General features: G+C 45.5%; 1 protein-coding gene across 6 annotated transcripts in view; it reads right to left on the bottom strand.

The window, feature by feature from the left end:
• EPHA6 (EPH receptor A6) overlaps positions 1–23,726 on the bottom strand; it is an 833,380-nt gene that overhangs the window by 245,431 nt on the left and 564,223 nt on the right. For all 6 annotated transcript variants that reach the window (XM_075594038.1, XM_075594040.1, XM_075594039.1 and 3 more), the window contains one exon: positions 21,806–21,930. In XM_075594038.1, coding sequence (XP_075450153.1) covers positions 21,806–21,930 — 125 coding nt within the window. The remainder of the gene's footprint in view (positions 1–21,805; positions 21,931–23,726) is intronic.

Below are 23,726 nucleotides of genomic sequence, written 5' to 3'. Positions count from 1 at the left end.
GATGAGCCAGGCATGTTGTTATCATATGGTGCGTGCTGATTTCTTGGAACTCATTTAGCGCGGAATGAGACAACATCATTTGACTCTGTAATGAAAAACAGGTAATCGATATGCATTGATTCTGCAGGACTGGTATGGATTTAGCTACAGTATGTATGTGGCATTTAATTTTGTACAAGAAGTCTACAGTATCTTAAATTTAAAAAAAAATCGGTACATTTAGCAAATATTTGACTTGTATGGATAGTGAATCAGTTATTTTTTATTTATTAATACCACACATTTTTATTTTCATTTTCTTTAGAAAGTTTGTCTGTGTGCTCAGGTGGCTCCATTGTGGAAATGCTCTCCTCGTTTCTTGCTTTCATCCTCCACTCCACGTCTCTGATGGACAACAGCAACAGAGCAATAACAATTGAAAAATTGCTGAGTTGGGGAGAGGGGATGGGGGGGGAGGGGATGGGGGGGGAGGGGATGGGGGGAGGGGATGGGGGGAGGGGGAATGGAAGCTACAGAGACAGACATATTGGGTATATGTATCAAGGCAAATGTTTGATAGTTTGCAGCCTGTTTTGCCCCAGCACATTTACTTGGATGAACAATCCTTATTGTGTCACCTTTTAATAATAAACAATCTGTGCTTTTATACCTCTTGGTATTTACGAAGATCATTGAAAGTGATGACTTGTGGAAGGTGAGGAGGCACTTTTATTCCTTTTGGATGAGATGTGTAGGCAGACTCATTTGTCAGTGTAATGGTATAAACCCCTCTAGGGTAAATGCTGCTTTTTACAGGGTCAAAAGTGAAATATGGCAATCAAATGACAAGATGCTAAATATTATCGCACCCATTAACGCGAGGTGTTGTGTTACCACTAATGCAATATTCAACATTCTGTTAACGTTTGCAATGGTAACACGTGCGTTATCTCCTTAAAACAACCTGCGTTATGTCTTTTTTTCAGGCATTATTCTACGTTAAGGGGTAATAACCTCTGCATGTGCATGTTTTATGGCTCCACCGATGTGGCTGCCTATGAACTACATATCTCACGTGTTGTTGTAGAGTCAGGCTGCTTCACAAATCAGTCAAATACTAAGATGGCTACCCTAAAGATCTCTTTTAAATGACAATAAAAATGAAGTTGACAATGTATATATAGCATAGCCTCCGGCTGCTATTTCTTCTTTTTGGACCCTAAAAATATAAGTCCTGCTAGGGACAGGCACTGGAAGGGTTAATTCATCAGGAAGGCCTGGTTTGCTATTGCAGCCTCGATATACTTACTGTATCCAGGGGTAGGCCTAGCAACCACCTGAGAGTGTCAGCCTGGGGGAGGATACTGGCTGGGTCACATGCCATTAATGTGATGTCTGCAAGTACAGTATCAGACCTGCTCTGTTATGGGGCAGGGTTACAAGCCCATCCCCCAGGGTATATACTGGCACTCTCCCAGAAGTCAGTCTGCCTCCCCCTGAGGAGTGGGAGTGTGTGATATCCTGAGCACCAGGGATAAGGAGCTGGGTGGGAAGGCTGTGACTGGCTATTACAATAAAGATCCAGTTGAACCATCCTGAGTGTGGCTTAATGTCTGGGCCACTAAGAAGGGTCAGCATGGACCATCCTGGTCATCGCAGGATCCTAGCTGGCTTACAGAGATAAACCACCCTGAAAACCTGTCCTGATATCTCCCCATACCACTGCGGAGCAACTCAGAGCCTCCTGTACTACCAACAGATATGCACCGCACCAGGAATACACAAGTAGCGACCCAAATCTCACATAGGGTGGGGGAAAAGGTGCTACATATACAATTAAACATTTTCAACGATGAAGTGAGTATATTAAAGTCAACTGTAAACTACTGACAGGAAAACAAACTGCACAAGTGTTACATCAATTATTTTGATATTTGTCTTTTGTCAATTACAAATCTAAGTGGATTCTAGTTGTACTTTAACTGCAGTTCTCCAGTTTTGTCCTGGGGGAAAAATCTGAACCTCCAAGTTTGTTCCAAAAACAACAGATTGTTATCAATAATGTCAAAATAGTGTAAAAACGTATTTTCTTTCACTGGAGCTAATGCATCCACCGTGAAGACGTCTCATCTTTTTTCCAATTTGTTTTACCAGGGGCTACAGTATAAGAACATTTCTGTCATTTGAGCTCTGGAGGGCCTTGCAGCCTAGTAAAAAGCAATGATTTTACAGGGGGCTTCTTTGGTACTGTAACACATACAACGTTATTCAGCTATGAGACGTGTGTGGTGGTAGCAGTTGTAGTGATTGTACATACTGTATGAGTGCCTACATTAATTTACAGGGTTTTAGATATATAGAAATAGCAGAAATTGAGTTAGCTGTATGCAAAATACTAAATACTAAAAACTCTTTACTCATATAACTCATTTTAGTCCTTTAAATTATAGACCACACAGGTAGAGAACAATTAGCCATAGTGTAAATGAGATCCTCAGAAATATGCAATATTAATAATTATTTATTATTATTATTGCCGAGTCCCCTCTTCCTTCCTGGCTGGGGAGGGGGACGGCTGCAGAGGTGCTCGGGTGCCGCTGGAGCCACGGGCGGACGCGGCTAAGTGCGGGGAGTTGCTCCGGCACTTAGGAACGCAGGCAGCGACCATTTGGATTCTTGCGCATGCACATTTGAAGGGTCGCACATGCACAGAGGGTAGAGGTGCGGTGGACGCGTTCCGCAGGACTGCAGGTCCCAGTATGCTCAGGAGCGGCCTAACACATGTGCAGTTCTCGCCAATAGGAGCAGGACATCCTCGCAGTAGGAAAGAGGTGTGTTTGGTGCGAATGCAGAGAGTGCGCCAGTCGGGAGCAGGACAGCAAAGGGTGAGGACGTATTCAGGGTGTCAGTAGCCCCTGAACTAGGCCAGATCTCCCCAAAGGTTCCAGCTAGGCCCCAACCCTCTGTAGCTTGTGGAGCTGTAGGGAAGCCCCCCAGATAGGGACGCTTCCCCAATAGCTTACACAATGTTAGTACACTGTTGACGGACGCCACGTGGTGAGCTGCGGCCTGCTGTCTGGGAACAGAACACAGGCAACCTAAGAGAAATTAAGAGATACCCTCCAGCTGGAGCTCCCTCGAGAGGCGGACGCCTTTGGCCAGGAGAGAGTGAGAGAATTCGGTAGACCCGCATCGTGGGAGCACAGTGCGGTTCTGCGGATCCACCATTTCCAAGTTGGCTTAGTCTGGCCTAAGACCATTAAGGTACCCACATGCACCAACGACTCTCACTGGGTTAGAGCTACTCTGCATACACTTTGGGTGGGCCTGGCTCTGTGGACACCGGCTGGTTAGGTGCCCAGGGCACCCTCAGTCCTTTGGGGATTCCACTGGGATGGTGTATATTGTGTGGGTACTGTATTGTGGGGGCCTTGTATGGTTATTGTGTTATCTAGTTATGTGTCTGTAAATATAAGTTAGTTATACCCGTGTGAATATCCTTATTCACTGACTGTATTGGTTCCTCTGAGGGGTTATCCTGCAGCGCTAGGATCCCTCCCAGGTGGAGGCGCTGTATCCAGAAAGAACGCGATCACCCCAGCTCCCAGGCTTAGGCCTCCTGTATGCCAGGCAGGTACTCAGCTAGCGTAGTTCCCTTAGTCACAGGGAAAGGGGGCTACATTATTATAACAAGACAATGCTTATTTGCAGCAAACTAGTGTGCATGGTCATAACAAAATGGCATATATCAGGAGTGGCCAACTCCGGTCCTCATCGGCCACCAACAAGTCAGATTTTCAGGATATCCCTGCTTCAGCACAGGTGGTTCAATCACTGGCTCGGTCGATGACTGCACCACCTGCGCTGAAGCAGGGATATCCTGAAAACAAAACCTGTTGGTGACCCTTGAGTAGTAGTAGTAGTACTGTAGTATGTCTTTCTTTATATAGCACCATAAATATACATAGCGCTTCACAGTAGTAATACATGTTGTAATCATATATGTAGCGGTCGTGTAAAATGCCTACAGTCATCTCTCCTGTTGGCAGTAAGGCCTGGTAAGTGTGGGCATGCCAGCAGTAATTATGGAGGTTTCCCCTCACACCCTGGTGGGGTGCCCTGTGTATGGCTGGGACTGGTCACATGCTCTGACTCCATGGTTAGTGATGTCAGAGGTGTGTCAGCCTCAGGAGCTTACATAAGGCACAGCACTGTGTCTAATAGTTTAGTTGCTAGAAGGTTCTGCTGAGAGGAGGAAGAGTTCAGCTCTTGTCAGAGCTGAGGCAGGAGTTCAGTTTCTATCAGAGTGTCAGTTATGTTATAGTAACTCCATGGGAGGCTGTGTCCAGGGACCTGGCACAGGACAGTGATTCCTGCGGGAATAAGTGAATCCCTGATCTAGGTGATATACCTATCTAAAGGGAGCACGGACGAGATGATCGGCTGAATGTACACATTGTGGAGGGCAGCTATGCCCACCGTGACAATAAAGATGGAGCTGATCAGAGAAACCCCTGTGTGTGAGAGTCCCATGATTATACAGGAGGTTGCACCACCGAGGAGTTCCTCGTCAGGATCATCCCCATGCGGACGCAGGGGCCCTGGTGAGGTGGAGGCGCTGCACTGGAACTAGGTGAGACTCAGCGCACTACCTCAGCTGCCTGTCTGACGGGTCCTCCCCACACACCATCATGCGGGAGACTCAGGAGTCCTGTAGCCAACAGGTGCACCGTCAGGCATATCTACACTGTAATGGGGTCCGGTTAGACCACAGGGGCCAATGTGAGATTGGGTGGGTCAGGCCGGGCCAGAAATACCGTTACATTTGGAGGCGAGCTGCTGAGATCAGATCTGTCATCAGGACAGGCTCTAGCTAGGCACACTGGGAAACAGGGAGAGTGTCTGCTGCCACTTTGTGCTGCGTAGGGACGGACCTAGGGGTGGTCAGGGGGCTGACGGGATATTGTCAGTTCGCAGGGACAACCTAGGGGCCTGAAAGGAGTGAGGGTCTGGAGCCGGGTTATAGCTGACCGAGTCACCTTGAGGCAGTGCTAGTTGGTAGGATGCCAGAAGGGATAGCCTGTTAACTTGGTCAGGAGTCCTGGAGAGGGTCTGCGCTAGGCTGACCAAGACAGGTAGACGCCCCAAGTACTGCATGGCAGCAGAAGCCAGAGTACCTAGCCCATTCCAGACACTCACCGTAGGGAGCACAGACTGGGAGGAAGGAGCCACAGCAGACACTGAGAGAGTGAGCCTAGCCTGAGGTAGTGCAACACTGGGTCACACCTAGATAAGGTACACATGTGGTGGTGCATCTGAAGCTAATCTTTATTGTACCGGTGTGGTGGCTGCCCCGCAGAGTGGAGCCCCATGTACGACAACTGTTAGGAGAGAGTGGAGGATCCGCGTGGTGCGGAGAACATGAAATGGCGGACAGAGGCTGATGGGGAGGGCACCCGTGGCGTGCAACCCACTGAAGAGCAGACTGTCGCCGAGTTGTCATTGACCAGGCTGCTCTGGAGCGGAGCGAAGGCTATGGCTGCCCCATTTTTATCCTGTATGGGACAGCGAGGGGCCACCCTTGAAGAGTGTGAAGAAATTGTTATAATTGGGGGAGAACCCCGTGAGGAGAGCAAACAGATGGACTTTTTGGGCTCAACAGTCAACCAAAATGGCGGTTCCCGCTTGCTAGGGAAACCGCATGGGACAGTTACAGAAAATGTGGCTGGTGCAGGACTTGCAAAAAGCTGGCCGGGAATGGCGCGAACAGCAGAGCCCCGCCCTGAAGGGGGGCATGGCGCGAAAGCTATGGCTGCGCCGGGATGGACAGTGACTAATTCAGCCCCTGTGCTGAGTCAACCGTTGAGTTTATGGGACCCTCCCCTGATTTCTACCAGGGGGAGTGACTTTCAACTATGGCCTGTGGGGATGCACCCACTGGGCCCAGGGACTGATATTCAGACGGCGTCACTACAAAAAGTAGTTCCGGCCGTGGAGGTGAATTGCAAGAAAGGATACTTTGCGCAAAAAGCTGCTGCAAGGAGAAGGCGGGAACTAGCCGCGGGAAAAGACTCCAGCTCTGAGGAGGAATCTGGCGCGAAAACGCAGACCGCGCCCACCAGGACTGAGAGAGGTGCGGCCTTAATTAAGGGGCATGATATTCCCCTGTGGGACCCGCCCATTATTGCAACCCGTGGGGGCGGGTTCCAGCTCTGTCAAAGAAGGGAGGAGCCGAAGCAGGGAGTGGCGGATCCGGCAACTTCCATCAGTCAGTTGCGAGGAACCACTGAGAAGGAGAGACCTGTACAGGAAGTGGCTCCTGTAAAGAGAATGGCCTGCTCCTCCACTGTGGGCACAATGGTCTCTACACAGCCCTACTCAGTGCCCGGTGGGGTACTAGTAGTAAGGGTGGCCAATACAGAGACGGTGGTCGGGCTCTGCCTACAATGCGGGCTGCCCGGAGGTACTGTGAATACGGTGGCACGTTGCCCTCATTGCGGGACTTTGTATCTGTGGCCTATGCCCACGTTCATCCCAATACAGCCTGCTGACCCCCCGGTGGACGTGACACGGCGCTCTGCTGAGTCCCCGGGCGCGCTATGGATCAACCGCGCGAGTCCCGGAGACAGGGGACTTGAGCCGGTCAAGTCGGCTGGGTCACTGGCCATTGAGGCGGCTGGATTAAACCCCGCGACAGGGGCAAAGAGACTTTCACCCCGCCCCGAGACCCCTAGGTCGGGGCGAGGGGACTACTCTGATGAGGACCTCCGTGAGCTGGCGGTAGCGAAAACGGAGCGGAAAAGACAGACGGGAAGAACGACGCCCCGTGGGGTGAGTGACCGGACGTCCCCCGCAGATCGGCGATACGACCGACGGAGTCCCGCCATCCCAGGACCTGGCGGAGATGGGAGAGAGACGCCTACACCCCTGCGGACGGGTAAGCCAAGCAGCCCTATTACTTACTTGGTTGCAGCAGACGGCGAAGCGCTGGAAGGGCCGCGCCAGGCCCAACGCGCACGTGGAGAAACGGCATCACTTCCGGTGGCGACGGCGGAGCAACCGGATGTCGTCATAGAGGAAGAGATCCCGCATGGGGGTCCCACGCGAGATGGCGACGCTTCCGGTTCCGGGGAAGACGTCACTTCCGGTGGCGACGGCGGAACCCAGGAAGAAAAAGCAGCGACGTTTCGGCGATCGGGGGAAGGTCCCCGATCACTTACAAAGCCCAGAAATTGGAGAGACGATCTCAGGACTGAGGAGGGTGAGACATCATCCTTGGACCAGTCTACGGACAGCCAGGAGCGGGTCGTAACCCCGTGGGGTCCCGTTCCGTGCCCCTATGCCCAAAACCCCACCATAGTTAATACCCCTACCCCCATCACACGGTCACCGGGTTCACCGCCTAGCCTGGAGTACGTGGACAATTCACCGGGGGGCGAGGGAAGACGGACTGGGGAAAGGCAGCGCAGTGGCGCTACGGAGGGCGATTCACGGGGAGGGGGAGAATTGAGGGTAGCAGATACAGCACCCCAACCGGCAGTAAAGGCTCCGGGGTCCTCGAGGTGGTTCAACTCGCGATCCACAAGGTCGTCAGGGGTATTTTCATTTGATGACGACAGGGAACCAGGACCTAACCCATTTAAGGAGACCCGGTGGTGGGCCCCGTTATTTGAAGGGTACTCCGCGTGGATGGACCGTACTCGGTTCCTCATCCGGCGGGAGGACGTGGTAGATTTCTGGTGGAAAGAGGGAGAGTTTACACCCGAGCAGAGGGACAGGGAATTACAGAAGAGGTGGTTCCAGTTGGAGCGTAGAGACATAGCGCCCATGGGTCCCGACACACTGTCAGATCCAGTAGATTCTGATGAGCCCCTATCATGGGTGTTACCTGGAAGGGCAGGTAATGCTGATCTGACCAGGGTCAGTAGGGCGGAGAGGGCTATAATAGTCAAGTATAAAAAATCTCATGGGTTGGAGTATCCCTATGTTCCGGAGCCCCTGATGGATGAAATTGAGGACAATAGGGAAAAGTGGCTCCAAGAGACTATAGAGCTGTATTTAGTCAATAGGGGGAGCGCCATTGTAGGTAAGAAGGCGGAAGAAAGGATAGACACCCTGATGCGAGTGTGGAGCATAGGGAGAAATGTTCACAAACATAGGGTGACCTATATGCCAGAGAGAGGATCGCCTAGGCATTACTATGTCACGGTCCTGGATATGGGTAACAGGGAGGTGAGGAAACCCGACCCAGATCACTATTTTTAGGGGGTACTAACGCATCACGCGGGTCTGTGGCTGCTGGTCGGGGCGGGCTTGGTGGATGACTGTATTCATGTGTGATGTTAATTATGTTTTCCGTTACAGTGCTTCCTGGAAAGAGGTATACAAATTTAGGTCCCAGCGAGGACGATGGGATTCACCAGGGGGAGAATGTAGCGGTCGTGTAAAATGCCTACAGTCATCTCTCCTGTTGGCAGTAAGGCCTGGTAAGTGTGGGCATGCCAGCAGTAATTATGGAGGTTTCCCCTCACACCCTGGTGGGGTGCCCTGTGTATGGCTGGGACTGGTCACATGCTCTGACTCCATGGTTAGTGATGTCAGAGGTGTGTCAGCCTCAGGAGCTTACATAAGGCACAGCACTGTGTCTAATAGTTTAGTTGCTAGAAGGTTCTGCTGAGAGGAGGAAGAGTTCAGCTCTTGTCAGAGCTGAGGCAGGAGTTCAGTTTCTATCAGAGTGTCAGTTATGTTATAGTAACTCCATGGGAGGCTGTGTCCAGGGACCTGGCACAGGACAGTGATTCCTGCGGGAATAAGTGAATCCCTGATCTAGGTGATATACCTATCTAAAGGGAGCACGGACGAGATGATCGGCTGAATGTACACATTGTGGAGGGCAGCTATGCCCACCGTGACAATAAAGATGGAGCTGATCAGAGAAACCCCTGTGTGTGAGAGTCCCATGATTATACAGGAGGTTGCACCACCGAGGAGTTCCTCGTCAGGATCATCCCCATGCGGACGCAGGGGCCCTGGTGAGGTGGAGGCGCTGCACTGGAACTAGGTGAGACTCAGCGCACTACCTCAGCTGCCTGTCTGACGGGTCCTCCCCACACACCATCATGCGGGAGACTCAGGAGTCCTGTAGCCAACAGGTGCACCGTCAGGCATATCTACACTGTAATGGGGTCCGGTTAGACCACAGGGGCCAATGTGAGATTGGGTGGGTCAGGCCGGGCCAGAAATACCGTTACATATAAATAACAAATAATATAAATAACAGGTCATGGGAAAAGGTGCTTCAGACATAAGAGTAACATTAAGGAGTCCCTGCTCCGAGGAGCTTACAATCTAATTATTTGAGGACTGGAGTTGGCCACCCCTGGCGTATATGATACTGATACTGTATAAGTGCAAGGAAAGGTCTAGAAAAATAAAATAGTTTTGCTTAGCTACATTGTCAGAGCATATACTCTATGTACGCAAGAGAACATTTATTCATATTATTATTTTTGTGGGAGACGAGTTCAGTATTGCAGAGAAAGCGACATTTGAGTATCTGAAACTGCCATGTTTTGTTATTTAAACCCTTACAGAGAACTATAAAAAGGCAAATGCAATATACACTGTACATGAATCAACCCCAATACAGAGAAACATTACATTCAAAACATTTAAATGAACACTTGTATATTATACTTAAAGCAGAATTGCAAATTCAGCAAACGGAGATAAAATGAAATTTGGCATACCAATAAAATTACACTTCTTTATGCTGGGAATTGTCTATTTAAATATTTTAAAAGTTTAGCATTTCAGAGATACACATTTGCCAAGTTATTCATCTTGGGCTTGCTCATTACATGTTGCCTGACAGCCAATGACAGTGAAGCTCAAAACTGAAGCGAGGGTCTGAGTTATGTCTTTCATAGAGCAAACAGGTTTACAAAGACTAGCATAGTCTGTATCTTCATTTTCAGTGGTGATGCACTGCATACCAGTGAACTTGAAACGTTTAATATTAATATTTGACTTAATATAAAATAATACCGATTTAGGATAGTTTTATTAATATCATTAATTTTAAAAAATTGATTGTTTCCCTTTTGAATGGCATAAACCTGCAAAAAAGAGCTTACATACAAATCCAAAAATGCCTGCTGTTTTTCCAATATATCATACAGTATGTAAGAAATCATTTTAATCAGCTTTAACTCCTACTGTACCTAACAATATCCCCCCCCCCCCTACCCCACTTATTCCCTGAATCAGTGGGCCTCTGGGAGCACAGATGCTTTGGTCTTGCCCATTGGAGCACACAGTTCAGCAGATATAAGCCTACTGGCATTTTCTGGGTTAAAAAGCATGTAAACTAGCATAGTCACTGCGAGGGAATCAAAAGATAATGGAAACATTATTATGACTTGCAGCGTTCCCTGCTGCTAAATATGACTAGGGATGCGGCCAGGCAGGGAACGGTGCGCTGGCGCTCGTACGCTGCGCCCTGCTCGGCCGGGCAATTAGTGGCCAGCTAGGTGTGCGCTCACGTGGGGGCGCAGCTACGACATCACGGAGCTGGTTCGCCCTCATTGGGCGAACCGCTCACCTGATGCGCTTGTGAGCGGCAAATTCAAATTTGCTTGCTCTGAGCGCCGAGCGGGCGCAGGTGCTTGCTCACGCTGGCCACACACATTGCCGCAATGTGTTTCATGGCGGCCAGCGTGAGTGCGCCCGCCCGCTCAGCGCCACCCTGGACGAGGCCTAAGGCTAGGGCACCAGTGTCGGCGCTGCATGCGCGCCTGGCATGCTGGCGGCGCATGCAGCTGTGATCTCCGGTCTGTGGCTGAGCTGCAGGAGATTGCGATGGGGGAGGGGACGTGATGGGGGCGTGGCTATGACATCACCCGATGGGTTCACCCTCATTGGCTGAACCGTCGGGGGGGGGGGGGGGGGCGTCGTCAGCACTCCGTCGCCAGTTCTGAAAACAATTTTATTGTCTTCAGAAAAATCTTGTCGTGCATCGCGGCGGCCAAGGCAGCTAGTGGGCCGGCCCCATTGAGGGGCGGTTCTTGTTCCTGCAGCGCCATAGCAGTGGGGAAGCACATGTACGTTCCCTTCTGTCCAGTCAGAAGTAATGAGAATCAAAAGAGTGGCAGAGAGGCAAGGAAGCCAGCCCACCTTTGCAAAATTATGAACCTGAGCCTGAACAAAACCCCCTTATTTAATGATGTTGCTGGCAGACATTTGATTTCATTGACCGCACCATCAGCAAGACACTGAATAAAGAAGACATCATAGATCCCTTTGTTCAATGGCTCATACTTCATGACACAAATATTTGTGGAGCGGAGGATACCTTGCAGTAGGACCAGAGCGGTGATACTCCCAGAGACCCTCTGCTTCATGTATGTGAATACAAACACAAGCACACTCTGGGTTGCTGTGCTCTAACACTTTGTGCTGCTTTGTATTCTTTGATTTATATCATATTATGACATGAAAATAAAAAGGTATTCAGAAAACATTCATATTTAGCAACATTCTTCTCTTGGTTGTTTTTCAGCCACTTTAAGCTCAATATGTTGAGACCTGAACTTGTAACCATTTACCCTAACTCCAGTGGTCAAGAGCTACCAACAGGCCAGGTTTTCAGGATATCCCTGCTTTAGCACAGGGGGTTCAACCAGTGGCTTAGCCTGTGATGAAACAGATATCCTGAAAACCTGACCTGTTGGTGGCTCTTGAGGACTGGAGTTTCCCAACCCTGTCCTAACCCGTCCAAATGTGCCTTCCCTATCACAGTACACAATACTCTTATTTATGCAATTCCACCAGCACGCTGTCTTGATGTGATACGAGTCCTTCCCTCTACTACTCTCATTCTATCTCTTTCTAAATCCTGCTATTTGTTACTTCACAAAATGACTACAAACCCACTTGTCCATGTCATTCAACAAGTACATTCGCAATGGATGTCTGCGTGCTGTTCCTCATAAACTATTATAACCTCATACTAACTGGCGTCCATGCCTCCCAACATTGTTCTCTGCAATCTATTCAAAATGCTACTGCTGGATTTTCCTCACTACAATCAATATTAGCTTCTGTTTCTATCACCTTTACATTTTTTCAGATGTTTCCCCATTACATTTTGCATAATTCACAAATTAAAACTCTTCTACTTCTAAGTGCTACACTTCCACGCCTAGAGTGGAGAGGGAACCTACAGTACAGGAAGTCAGTTCTTGCACTTTGGCTGTACAGGAAGTCAGTTCTTGCACTTTGCCAGTACAGGAAGTCAGTTCTTGCACTTTGCCAGTACAGGAAGTCAGTTCTTGCACTTTGCCTGCTCAGGAAGTCAATAATAAAACAATACAGACCGGCGCCGATTAGTCCAAAGCTGGAATTAATTGTCCAACAATGACAGAGTCTCAAATTAGCACAATGCTGTAGAAGTGTCCTTCCTGCTTGACTTCAATAGGTGGACTCCGTCAACATAATGAAGAGAGGGAAAATAAACAAAAGGAACATATCATAGTGCAATATGTAAATACCAAACAAGCAGGACCAACAGTCAAGTTGGGCCGATTTGTTAGTACATGTTGAGCGTGGCAGAGGACTTGCAGTAGCTGTTCAGTTCAGTGAGAGGGAATTTGGCGAGCCATCCCGCCCTCTGTGAGTGTGTTTCCGGAGGCAGCTTGACGGACAGCTCCAGGAGAGCCAACGAGTCATTTGTTGTGACGCACTTCCGGTTACGGAGCGGAGGAGAGCCCTGGATGTCAGAAGTTTGAACAAAGCTGCAGCCGGACACAAATCAACTTTAAACCCCTGCTCGTGATCTGTGGCAGTTCTGTAAGTAGGATTCCGGTTTTACCCACCGGATCCCACGCCTGCCACGTTATTGTTATTGTGATTAATAAATTTATCTTTTTAGTTATAGTCAGCCTTGCTTGGTATATGTAGTGTTTGTCTTGTCTTGTTGGTCCTGCTTGTTTGGTATTTACATATTGCACTATGATATGTTCCTTTGGTTTATTTTCCCTCTCTGCATTATGTTGACGGAGTCCACCTATTGAAGTCAAGCAGGAAGGACACTTCTACAGCATTCTGCTAATTTGAGACTCTATCATTGTTGGACAATTAATTCCAGCTTTAGACTAATCGGCGCCGGTCTGTATTGTTTTATTATTGTCTTGTTTTCCAACTGCGTCTTGGAGTTGGTGTTACCTGGCAGCCTATTATTATTTATATTATTTATATTATTTGTGTATTATCACATCACATCACCTTTATAGTCACTGTACACATTTTTAGCGCTATATACACCCATTTTTTTCTTGTTCAGGAAGTCAGTTCCTGCACTTTGTATACTGTAGGAAGTCAGTTCCGGCACTTTTTGTGCGTTCAGGAACTCAGTTCGAAATGCCTCACCACGCAGCAAAATTCCAAACTAATTGTTTATAAGATTTATTTTAAACGCTGAACGAATCCCTGTTCATATTTTTGGTGATTTTAAATATGTTGTTGAGGAGATAACAAAATAACAAGAGAAAGTAACCGAGCCAAGTATTAAAAAGGCCTTTCAAAATGTAGTTTCAGATTTCAATAAAAAAAACATGTATTGCTTGCAGTTTCTTTCTTGAAAATTACCAATACATTGACAAACAGTGCCCAAATGTCCTGCTCAGTGGTTGATGTACAATGGTGAGCCTGGAAGGTAAAGTATGCCTTTTTGCAGATGACACAAAAATCTGAAACAGGGTTCACACTTTAGGGATGTAAACAAAGTAATTAATTATTTAGCTACCTAAATCATTAGAGGAAGGCTGAATGAGTGTGGCAAGTACAATTTAATGCCAAAAAAAGTTCGAAATAATGCACTTGGCTCACGATACAAGAATATAGAATACAGGATTAATAGCACTATAATTTCAACTACTGTAGAAGAAAGACATAGGAATCATTGATTCATCTAACTTATAAGTAAGCAAGCCAGCAATGTAAAAAAAAGTAATAGGTAAAGCCAGAAGCATGCAAAGTTGTATAGGGAGAGGTATTACCAGAGGAGATATAGATAATGATTAGAGATGCAAAACTGTAGCAGGAGTTTGCAAATCACTAACAATTTACCATTTTTGTTCTGTGGAAAACGTTGCAGCCTCCACAGAGTACTCAAGCGATTTGCCAATTAAGCGATTTGTATGAAGTCCCTGTGCAATGCAATTTTCGCGTAATTTCGCTAATTTGTGAAATTCTCTAAAATCTTTAGATTTGCTTCATGCTGAGACTAAAATAAGGTGCGCACCCCATGTGCTTTTGGATTTGGATGAGAGCTCAGTATGGGAGAGGGAGTGCGAACACACACAGTTGACAGTAACCTGATCACACTCAGAGAATTATAAAAAAAATAGTGTGTAATAGTTACATTGGCAAATGAAGGGGTTGGGAAGGCGTGGTGGTCATCGCTATGGTGGCAGCTGGAAAAAACTATTACTGAACGGTAGGGCCGGCTAGGAAAACTGTGGGGTTCGGTGCAGGGCCTCTTACACTGGCGACACACTTTATTCGAGCTTGGCTAGTCCCACGAATTCGGGTATACCCGGGTGTATTGAGGTTTGTGACTGTTTTCTGCCCGAGTGCATTGAGTTATTTTCCAGGCAGGGATTGAAGCATTTTATTCCCGCTGGCTGCAATACTGCACAGTATATATATATATACTGCATTACAATTCATGAATTTATGCCATCTGGTAGACACGCGAATCATTGCAGCCTATTAAATCCTAATCATTATCATTTAACAGATCAGCCACCCATCAGCCAGGCATTAACCCAGGCTGGGAAGGCAAATGCAACGGGGCTTGTCAGAGGTGAGGAGCGGCGCATTCCAGGTATCTGTCAGGTACATACCGGGTATTTGCTCGAATAAAGTGTGTCGGTGCAGTACATTCTCCTTCGCTCTCTCTTCCTGTCACTGTCCCTCCATCATGGCATCGCAAAGTCAAATGGTGTCAATAGCAGGGCATCAGGTATGCCATGAAACTAGTGGGATTGTTTATTGCCTCAGTGTTTTAATCTGTGATACCATTGTATCTATCGTTCACCTTGTCTGGCGATTCCTGTGACGTATTGAGCTTACTGAGTCACTGCTCAGCTGAGCACTTGATTTTAAGTTAATCCATCTTCCAGAGCCTGACGCTACTCAGGCGCGTACGTGCCTATCATCTTGCTACATAGTAGCTGCTAGTGTGAACATTGAAGTGATCAGGACTGGTTTTTGCTAAACAAGTTGATACAAGTTGCTGACACCTTGCAGCTCCCCCCACAGAGTGGAAACCTGATGCCAGATGCCTTCTGACTGAATCTGACGCCACGGAGGACAGGAAAAGTGTGATTGATCTAGTCTTATATACTGTATGTTAATCTTTTTGTACGTGCAATACTTACCCCTTTTAGATGAACTGCCAATTATATTTTAATATTACTATACTATGAGTGGTTGTGCGCTCTCTTCTTTATTCCTTTTTGTATACAGCTCTGCGATGTGGAGCCCACACCTTGATGAGCAGCTCACCTGCAGTTACCTTGTCCCAGGATTTGTATTCATGACTAGACATTGTTAGGTTAAGTGCCTTGTACACCCCTGTGTGTTCACTCACTTCAAGTATCCGAACACTGCTTTGAAAAATCTGGGGCATTCTCCCAGTAATGCTGCAAGATTTCTCTGACATTTCTGCAGAAAGACTAATGGCTCATCGGACTAACACAGCAGGGATCCCTGGTCAGTTTGAATGAGACTGCCAGGGAGCCCCGCTGTATTAATCCGATGGGCCATTAGTCTGTCTGCAGAAATGTCACATAAATGTTGCAGCATTACTGGGAGATTGGCCCAGATTTTCCAAGGCAAGTGTTCAGATACTCGTAGCTGCATCTGTATTACACTTTTCTCTCACTTTTTATTATTAAGCAGTGCATCACCCTTGGTTTTCTCTACGTTTTCATATTAACCCTTTGAGCACCGCATTTTCCTGTTTTGTGTGTGGATATATTTATATATATATATATATATATATATATATATATATATATATATTTATTTCAAACATTTTTATTGTTTTCTGACAGGGGTACATTCACATCACATGGTTGTTTATAGACAGTAAACTTAATTAACATATACATTTAAAAGTGAACAACCCGAAGCATCTCAAGGTTGATTGATCGAGAAGAGGCGATCTGCCCCTAGTATTTTGTAACCTCCTATGCATTTAGATTCTACTATGTAGATCCCGTCCGATAAAAGTCAGAAACACACAAAGAGATGTATCTGATTAATGTTTTTGAGTGAGTAAAGTGAATGTAGGATATGTTTGTCAGAGTTACCATGATATGATATATATTGTTTATTTCCTAAAGTACGTGTGTATAATAAGATTACGACTTTTTTTTAACAGTAATTACAGAGACATATATAAACAGTGAACTTAAGATTTATTCATACATAGTTCAATTACTGTGAGAGAAAACTAACAGAATACAAAATATGTCACATTGACACTTGCAGACATGTCACAGCATTTCTTCCTCTTCTTGGCAGCGGAAGAGACAAGCTCACTAAGCCCCCCTTCTACATGGTCTTCCACAGCTTAATGGAGCTTGGGCCACTTGCTCATGAGGTGGACTAAAGGAAGTAGCTGGAGGAGGAACAATAGCAGTTGACAGGGTCAAAACCTCAGATGTAGCCAACAAATCGCTTCATGCAACTGGCATGGTCACATTAGTGGGCACGCAAGCTCTCAGTTTCTTGCTACACAGCCAAGGTTAGGCAATTTACCGCACCAGTAAGTAGGGCCAAACTGTTTGTTGCTGTAGGAGTTGGGTTACCACTCTGTTGTGGCAGCTAGAATTTCGGGAAATGTTGGCAAAATACACCTGCCGATGTGCAGAATGATGCATATGAAGCAGCTGATCCTGCATATTGACCTGATCATAATATTCTATTGAGTGGTCAATTTCAGGAGCTGATGGAGGCCACAACTGCTACTGGAGCAGGTGAAAGATATGGACCAGGGACGGTTCTGGATGATGGATGCACACCCTACTCCACCTTACTCCATTATTTACTTCTTCATTGCAGTACATAAAGCTGCTGGGTCTTTTCATCCGCAGCTGCTATCGTAATTCGTATATACAGTATGCAGCATACCGGACTTCAATATTCATTGAAATATTCTCTCTTTATTCAGAGTCAATGTTTTAGCGTTCTTTCACACCTTTCTCAGGACATATACAGTGCACTACAGACAATGGTATATACTGTATAAGTAACAACATCCACCAAACCAGCGTCTAGTGGTTTACATGGTGTTTACCATTGATCACTGTATAACCTGTACCAAAACTTACGTGATCTATCTCCTTGAATGCCCATGTGCTCTTATTTATATTGGGAGGACAAAGAGACAATTAAGGAGAAGGATTTTAGAACATGCAAGTAATTTTAGGATAGGTTTTGACAAACATAGTGTGCCACGTCACTTCAAGACACACCATGGACAAGACCCTGCATCTCCGGGGGGCCCCAGGGGTCCCCACCGACCTTCCATATCAATCCTGTGCAAAAAAAAAAAATTGCAGCCAATTTCATTACCTTAGTGGCTAACCAGTAAGGTAATGGAAGTGTTAAATAGCAGGCACTGCTTTGTTGTTGGTACAAGGGGTGGGTGAATATGGTTGTTGCCCCAGCATAGAGGGTTTAGGCCTTACGGTAGGGTGGCAGTAGAAGGTTACAACCGCTATGGTAATGAAGGGATTAACTCCTCACGCTACCTTATCGCACCACACTGGGGCAACTACAAGCTTCACCCACCCCCTGTACAAACAACACTACACCGGAACAGGTAAAAGTGCTATTAAACAAAGATGGCAAATAGCACTGTACCACATTCAATAAAATATTACTGTGCAATACTTTAAAAGAAATACAACTCCCCCCTACCCCCCCCCCCCCAACCACACACCCCAACCACACAACTGTAATGGGCACAATTACTATTATTCAGATATGGATAATAGTGCATTTTCCCATTAAAAATAAAACGAGCCAGCCTAAAGTAAATTAAAGTTGCACTTACCCCTGCCAGGATGAAGGCCGTCCTTATAATAATAATAATTAAAACAAAATAATGGCCACTAACTCCTTAATCACCTTAGCGGTTAGTAACTGCTATAGCAATTAAGGGGTTAACCTCCCCCCCTCGCTACCCATCCGGGAGGCCTAACCACTCTTCCAGGGTAAATACCCCCAACCCCCGCTAGCCATTGATTGACACAGTGGTAAACCATGCCCCCAATATGGGTATTGATTGCCACTCAGACAATGAATGGGCAAGCTAAAAAAAAAGGCACAAAATAAAACACATTACATTTAAATAAAACAAGCATTTGACAATAAACTAATTGATTGCCACAGTGGTAAACGATGCCCATAATATGAGCATGGTTTGCCATTATGGAAATGAATGGGCAAGCTACAAATTAAAAAACAAGCACTGAATAAAATACATTACATTTCAATAAGAAAAAAAAATGCCAATAAACCAATTAATTGGCACACTGGAACACAATGCCCATATAATATGGGCATGGTTTGCCACAATGGCAGTCAATGGGCAAACTAAAAAAAAAAAAAAAACACATAACAGAAAATACAGTACATAACAATGAAATAAAAAACAACATTTGTCTAAAAACGCATTGCTTGTCAATGTGCTTATCTGTAGCCCGAAAGAGGCATAGATAAACACATTGGCAGAGGAGGAGCGTGCTGTACCAGTGGCAGACACCGGAAGTCTGTGAAGACTTCCAGGTCTGATCGCTGGGACACGCTCCTTTCCGTCCATCCTGCTTTGCTCCTTCCATCTAACTCCTGTGTCGCCCTGCTCTGGTGGTCCTTCATTCTCTTCTCCCGCTGCCATCCTCCTCTGCCACCGCCCTGCTCTGCACCCGCCATCCTCTCCCAGTGCTCCCTTAAAAAAACGTGCGCCCTCCCCTCCAGTTTGCATACCCCTGGTCTATACCATTAAATTTATCAGGAAAGACTGAAGGACCTTAATATGTATAGCTTCGAAGAGAAAAAAGAGAGGGGGGATATGATAGAAACTATAAATATACAGTATACACGGTTTCAAAAAGTACAGGAGGGAAGGATATTTCAGAGAAGTGCTAGAACAAGAGGTCATGCCCTGATGCTGGAGAGTGGAAGGCTCAGAGAAAATGTGAGGAAGTGCTACTTCACAGAAAGGGTGGTGGATTCATGCAATAGCCTTGCAATAGATGTGGTAGAGGCTAATAGTAGGGTAGGGGTGGCCAACTCCAGTCCTCAAAGAACATTAACTAGTCAAGTTTTAAGGATGTCCCTGCTTCATCACAGGTGACTCAATCAGTGGCTCAGTCAATGACTGAGCCACTGATTGAGGCACTTGTGCTGAAGCAGGAATATTCTTAAAACCTGGCCTATTGACAGCTCTTGAGAACTGGAGTTGGCCACCCCTGCAGAAGGGAGATTAAAAATACTGTACTTAGGATAGACAAAGTTATCCTAAGTATAAAAGAACACCAAGGATATTTCAGTGGTGCCCAATCATGCAAAGTACGGTAATCCATAGAAAAATAATCTGTCCTTGTTTTTCAAAGTAAAGGGCGTACAGGGGACTTCCTTACATTTTATGGTTACAACCATAGAATAACCATTCAAAATACTTCTCTAATACTGTCCTTTTTCAAATAAGTTGAAATATCCTGAATTTGAGCAAGATATCGCTAGTTTGAAATGTATGTCGACCACTGGCTCCACTCCTCATTTTTACTCCTTCCATTGTAATCCATTATGCTCAACGTGAGTTCTTGCACTACAGCTCAACCCCCTTATAACGCTGTGCTTGGGGTCCAAAGATTCACATTGTGTTATAAGCGGATCGCGTTAGAAATAATGTACAATTGTATTCATTATACAATAAAGTATTTAAGATACCAATAATCGTGTTGTAAAGTATTCATAAATATGAAAAGTGGGAGCCACGCTTGCATCGCGTTATAAGCGGATTCGCGTTGTAACGGATCACGTTATAACGGGGTTGTGCTGTACTATTTTTAGGGTTCTAGCATTGTACCCTTCATGTCTCCTCCTTACAGAACCTCTCAGCTCTAGTACCTTCAGTATATTCCTGTTTGTCCCTTGTGCTCTGCTAAAAGATATTATCTTTCTCATCACATTTGTTTACTAGTCTTTTATGCCTAACTGTTTCTCACTGAAAGCCACGTCGTGGCTCGAAAACATTCCCCCTCCCCTGACTATACATATATACTTTGTTTGTTGAAAGAATGTATTTTGCCTTTTAACCAACCCCTATTTTTGGCTTTCTGCTACTCATGATAAGTGCCATATTCTTTAAGACTACTGTATTTCATTACTATTTTCTGCATCTGTCTGTTCATTATGAATGTACAATAACTCAAGAGCTTACACCTCATTGTATAGACTTAATTTGCCTATATTTTATTGTATATACCTTATTCACTATCCACACCTTCTATGAATATGTCGTTTTCGTGAATTAATATCTAGTTACACTTTGTAAGTGAAGCTCTTAGGATTTTTACTTTCTGCATCTATGAGTTTGTTTCATTGGCTGATAGGAACTCTCAGTAAATGATATGTATACATATATCATTTTTAACTTTGTGACTGTGTGATATGACCATTTCTGTGGTCCTTTGCGATCGATTAAAGATAATTATGTTATTAAGCCCACTAAGAGAGTGCTGGGAAAGCGGCCTCCTAGCTATAGGCGGGGGAGTCTTCTGACCAGGGGGGGTCTGGCCTTCCCCTTGCTGGCCCTCCCCCCACACCTCCCTCCACAGGGGTGGGGTTTTCATAGGGCCTTCTTAAAGGCACTGCTGGCATGCAGCACAGCCTCTTTGCTGCCAGCTAGACGCCCACCCACCCATCCCCTTACGTGCAATCATGTGACCAACCGGCAGCGAAATGTTTAGCAGTGCCATTGTATTCCCTGTCATGAGTGCATTATATATATTTTGTATGTGTGGTTAATGTTTCTTTGTTCTGTTACAGTATGAAGTGTTGATACTTTGCTGAAAATGAAAGGAACGAGGTTCCGAGCAGGAGGGGTCGTTGACCAGTTTTGCATTTGTCACAGCGGCTCTTGGGGGGGGGGGGGGTAAGTGCTTGTTCTTGCCAGACTGGGAGCTGGGCTGCTTGAGCTTGGGGGGGGGGAGTATGAGTGGGTGGCCATTTATCCATGACTTTGAGAGCCCGCTCGCGTAGGGAACACAAGGCCAGCGGTTCGAGGGCTGGCTGACCGTCCCACCCCCCTCATGTCAAAGGAGCACTCTGGCAGGCAGTGGCACGTACCCCTCTTAGGTTTTCTGTATAAATAGCTACGGCCATTTTACCTCCAGTTCCCGTTTCCTATCTTTATTTGTACGTTACATGTGAGTACGGGGTGGGGGAGAGAGGAACCTCCTGGTAGTCTCCCTGGTCATGCATTATTTCTCCTATATTCAAAACTGGTTACTAGAAATACAAGAACCCAGACAAATTTGCTCTAAGAAAATAGATGAGGCTCATACTGTATTTTTAAGTTGGCATAAACCCTTCTGCTAAACAGAACAATTGGTATAATATCTGCAACCCAATGCAGCACTTAAAATGAGAAATAAAAGAAAAAAATATGAATTCTGTAGATAAACAGAAATAAAACACTACTTGCATCTTAAGTGTTTTTCCAGGAATGCTGAGCAAGACCTACTTTCTCATAATACTTGATCTCGTAGTCCAAAATGACCCCATTAGGATAGTCTGGTTCTTGCCATGAAAGTGCAATGCTGTTTTGAGATGCCCAGTCTTTCCTCACCATGCCAATTAAAGAAGGAGCTAGAAGAGAAAAAAAAGCACATGAGCAAGCTGAAAAAAATATACAGTACTTACTTATTTATTTATTGTACTCTGCAGAAGAATTGTAAATAATAAGTTAAAAGGAGTTAATATCAATTCACAAAGTCAAGCCCACAAGGAGAAACGCGTTGGTGATATTCTCTCCTCTTTTTGCATCGCCTAGCTATATTTTGTACTTTGTTATATTTTGGCATGAAATATTTGTGATTTGTATACTTTGTGCATTTTTTGTTTTTTTGCATATTCAATTTTGCAAATTAAAACAACTTTTTGTTTTTTGCTTGCACCCACGTCAGTTTGATCAGATGTCCACACTCGTACTTCTCCATATCCACTCCCCAAATCACACACAGGCTCATGTGGGTTAAAAAAACTGTAATACTGTACAGGTTTAAAGCACCAAATTAATGGTGCATTCCCATATAGAACCATAGGGAACTAATAGCAGTCAGGTTAAATAGGTTAACATTTTTTTTCCTTCAATTATTACTATTATACAGGGGCGTAGCTATAGTCTGGGCGAAGCCCGCACTCCTGGCGGGGCTGCTCTTCCCCCCACCCCCCTGTTGGCGGCACATTGTGGGGCCTGAGATGCAGGAAGAAAGCACAGAGGGAAATCCCTTCCTCTGTAGGTGGACGGGGCCTGGGTCCGGAGCCTGAGATGCAGTAGGAAGGACAGAGGGGAAATTCCTTCCTCTGCAGAGCCTCGGTAGGTGAGTGGGGCCTCAAGTAGTGGAGCTGGAACCAGAGAGACAGGCTGGGAAAGGTGAGAGGGGGGAGGTTAAATCATGGGGGTAAAAACACACATGAAAAGGAAAGGACACAGGAAGGAAGAGACACAGAGAAAATGAAGTACACGAGAGAAATACATACAAGGGAAAAGAAAGACATGAGGGAGATAAAGCAAAGAGAGGGAGAGAGAGAGCAGAGCGAGAGAAGGCAAAGACAGCAAAGAGAAAGCAGAGAGAACATAGAGAGCAGAGAAAGAGAGAGAGAAAGAGAGCAGAGTGAGAGAGGGCAAAGACAGCAAAGAGAAAGCAGAGAGAACATAGAGAGCAGAGAAAGAGAGAGAGAGAAAGAGAGCAAATAGAGAGAGAGAAAATAGAGAGAAATGGTTGCAGACCTGTCTGAGACATATGAATGTGCTCACAAGTGATTTTTTTCATTTGCTCTATGCTATACAGTGGAGGGTTTTTGTCACTTTTTTTATTACCCACAATAACTGATTTATAGGAGCATTCCCTCTTAGAACCAAAGTGATTGCCTTTAAAAAAGCAAACAAGAATATATATATATATATATACTGTATATTTTACATAATTTTTTAACTTTTAGGGGTATATTGTATATCAGCTGAAGTTGCCAATCGGTTTGTTTGGGCTGAAACTCCCCTTTGACTTCATTGGGGAACTTATTGGCTGACAGAATAAGGTGCTTAGTGTTTCTCAGTAACCATTTGCTTTGAACAGTTTTTACAATCTGTATCTAACCTCTTTCGTGATAAAAATGGATATAAGCCTCGGAATGTATAAGTAAACTTTCATTTTTTTTGTTTGTAAAGTGTTATGATGCTGTCATTATCCAAGTGAGATTAGAAATACACCTGGTAAAAATAAAAACTATTTTTGTTAAGGAAATCAAAATAGGGAATCTTTTACTTTGAAGGTAATTGCATTTTTCTAAGGAATCAGATTATTGTTATTGTTTAAAAAAATATATATATTTAAACTACTCAATCACCTATTGCCAAGCTTTGAAACATCTGTAATTAGCTT

This window comes from Ascaphus truei, chromosome 3 (assembly GCF_040206685.1).
Source record: "Ascaphus truei isolate aAscTru1 chromosome 3, aAscTru1.hap1, whole genome shotgun sequence".
Lineage (NCBI taxonomy): Eukaryota > Metazoa > Chordata > Amphibia > Anura > Ascaphidae > Ascaphus > Ascaphus truei.
This window is presented reverse-complemented; position numbering and strand designations above follow the sequence as displayed.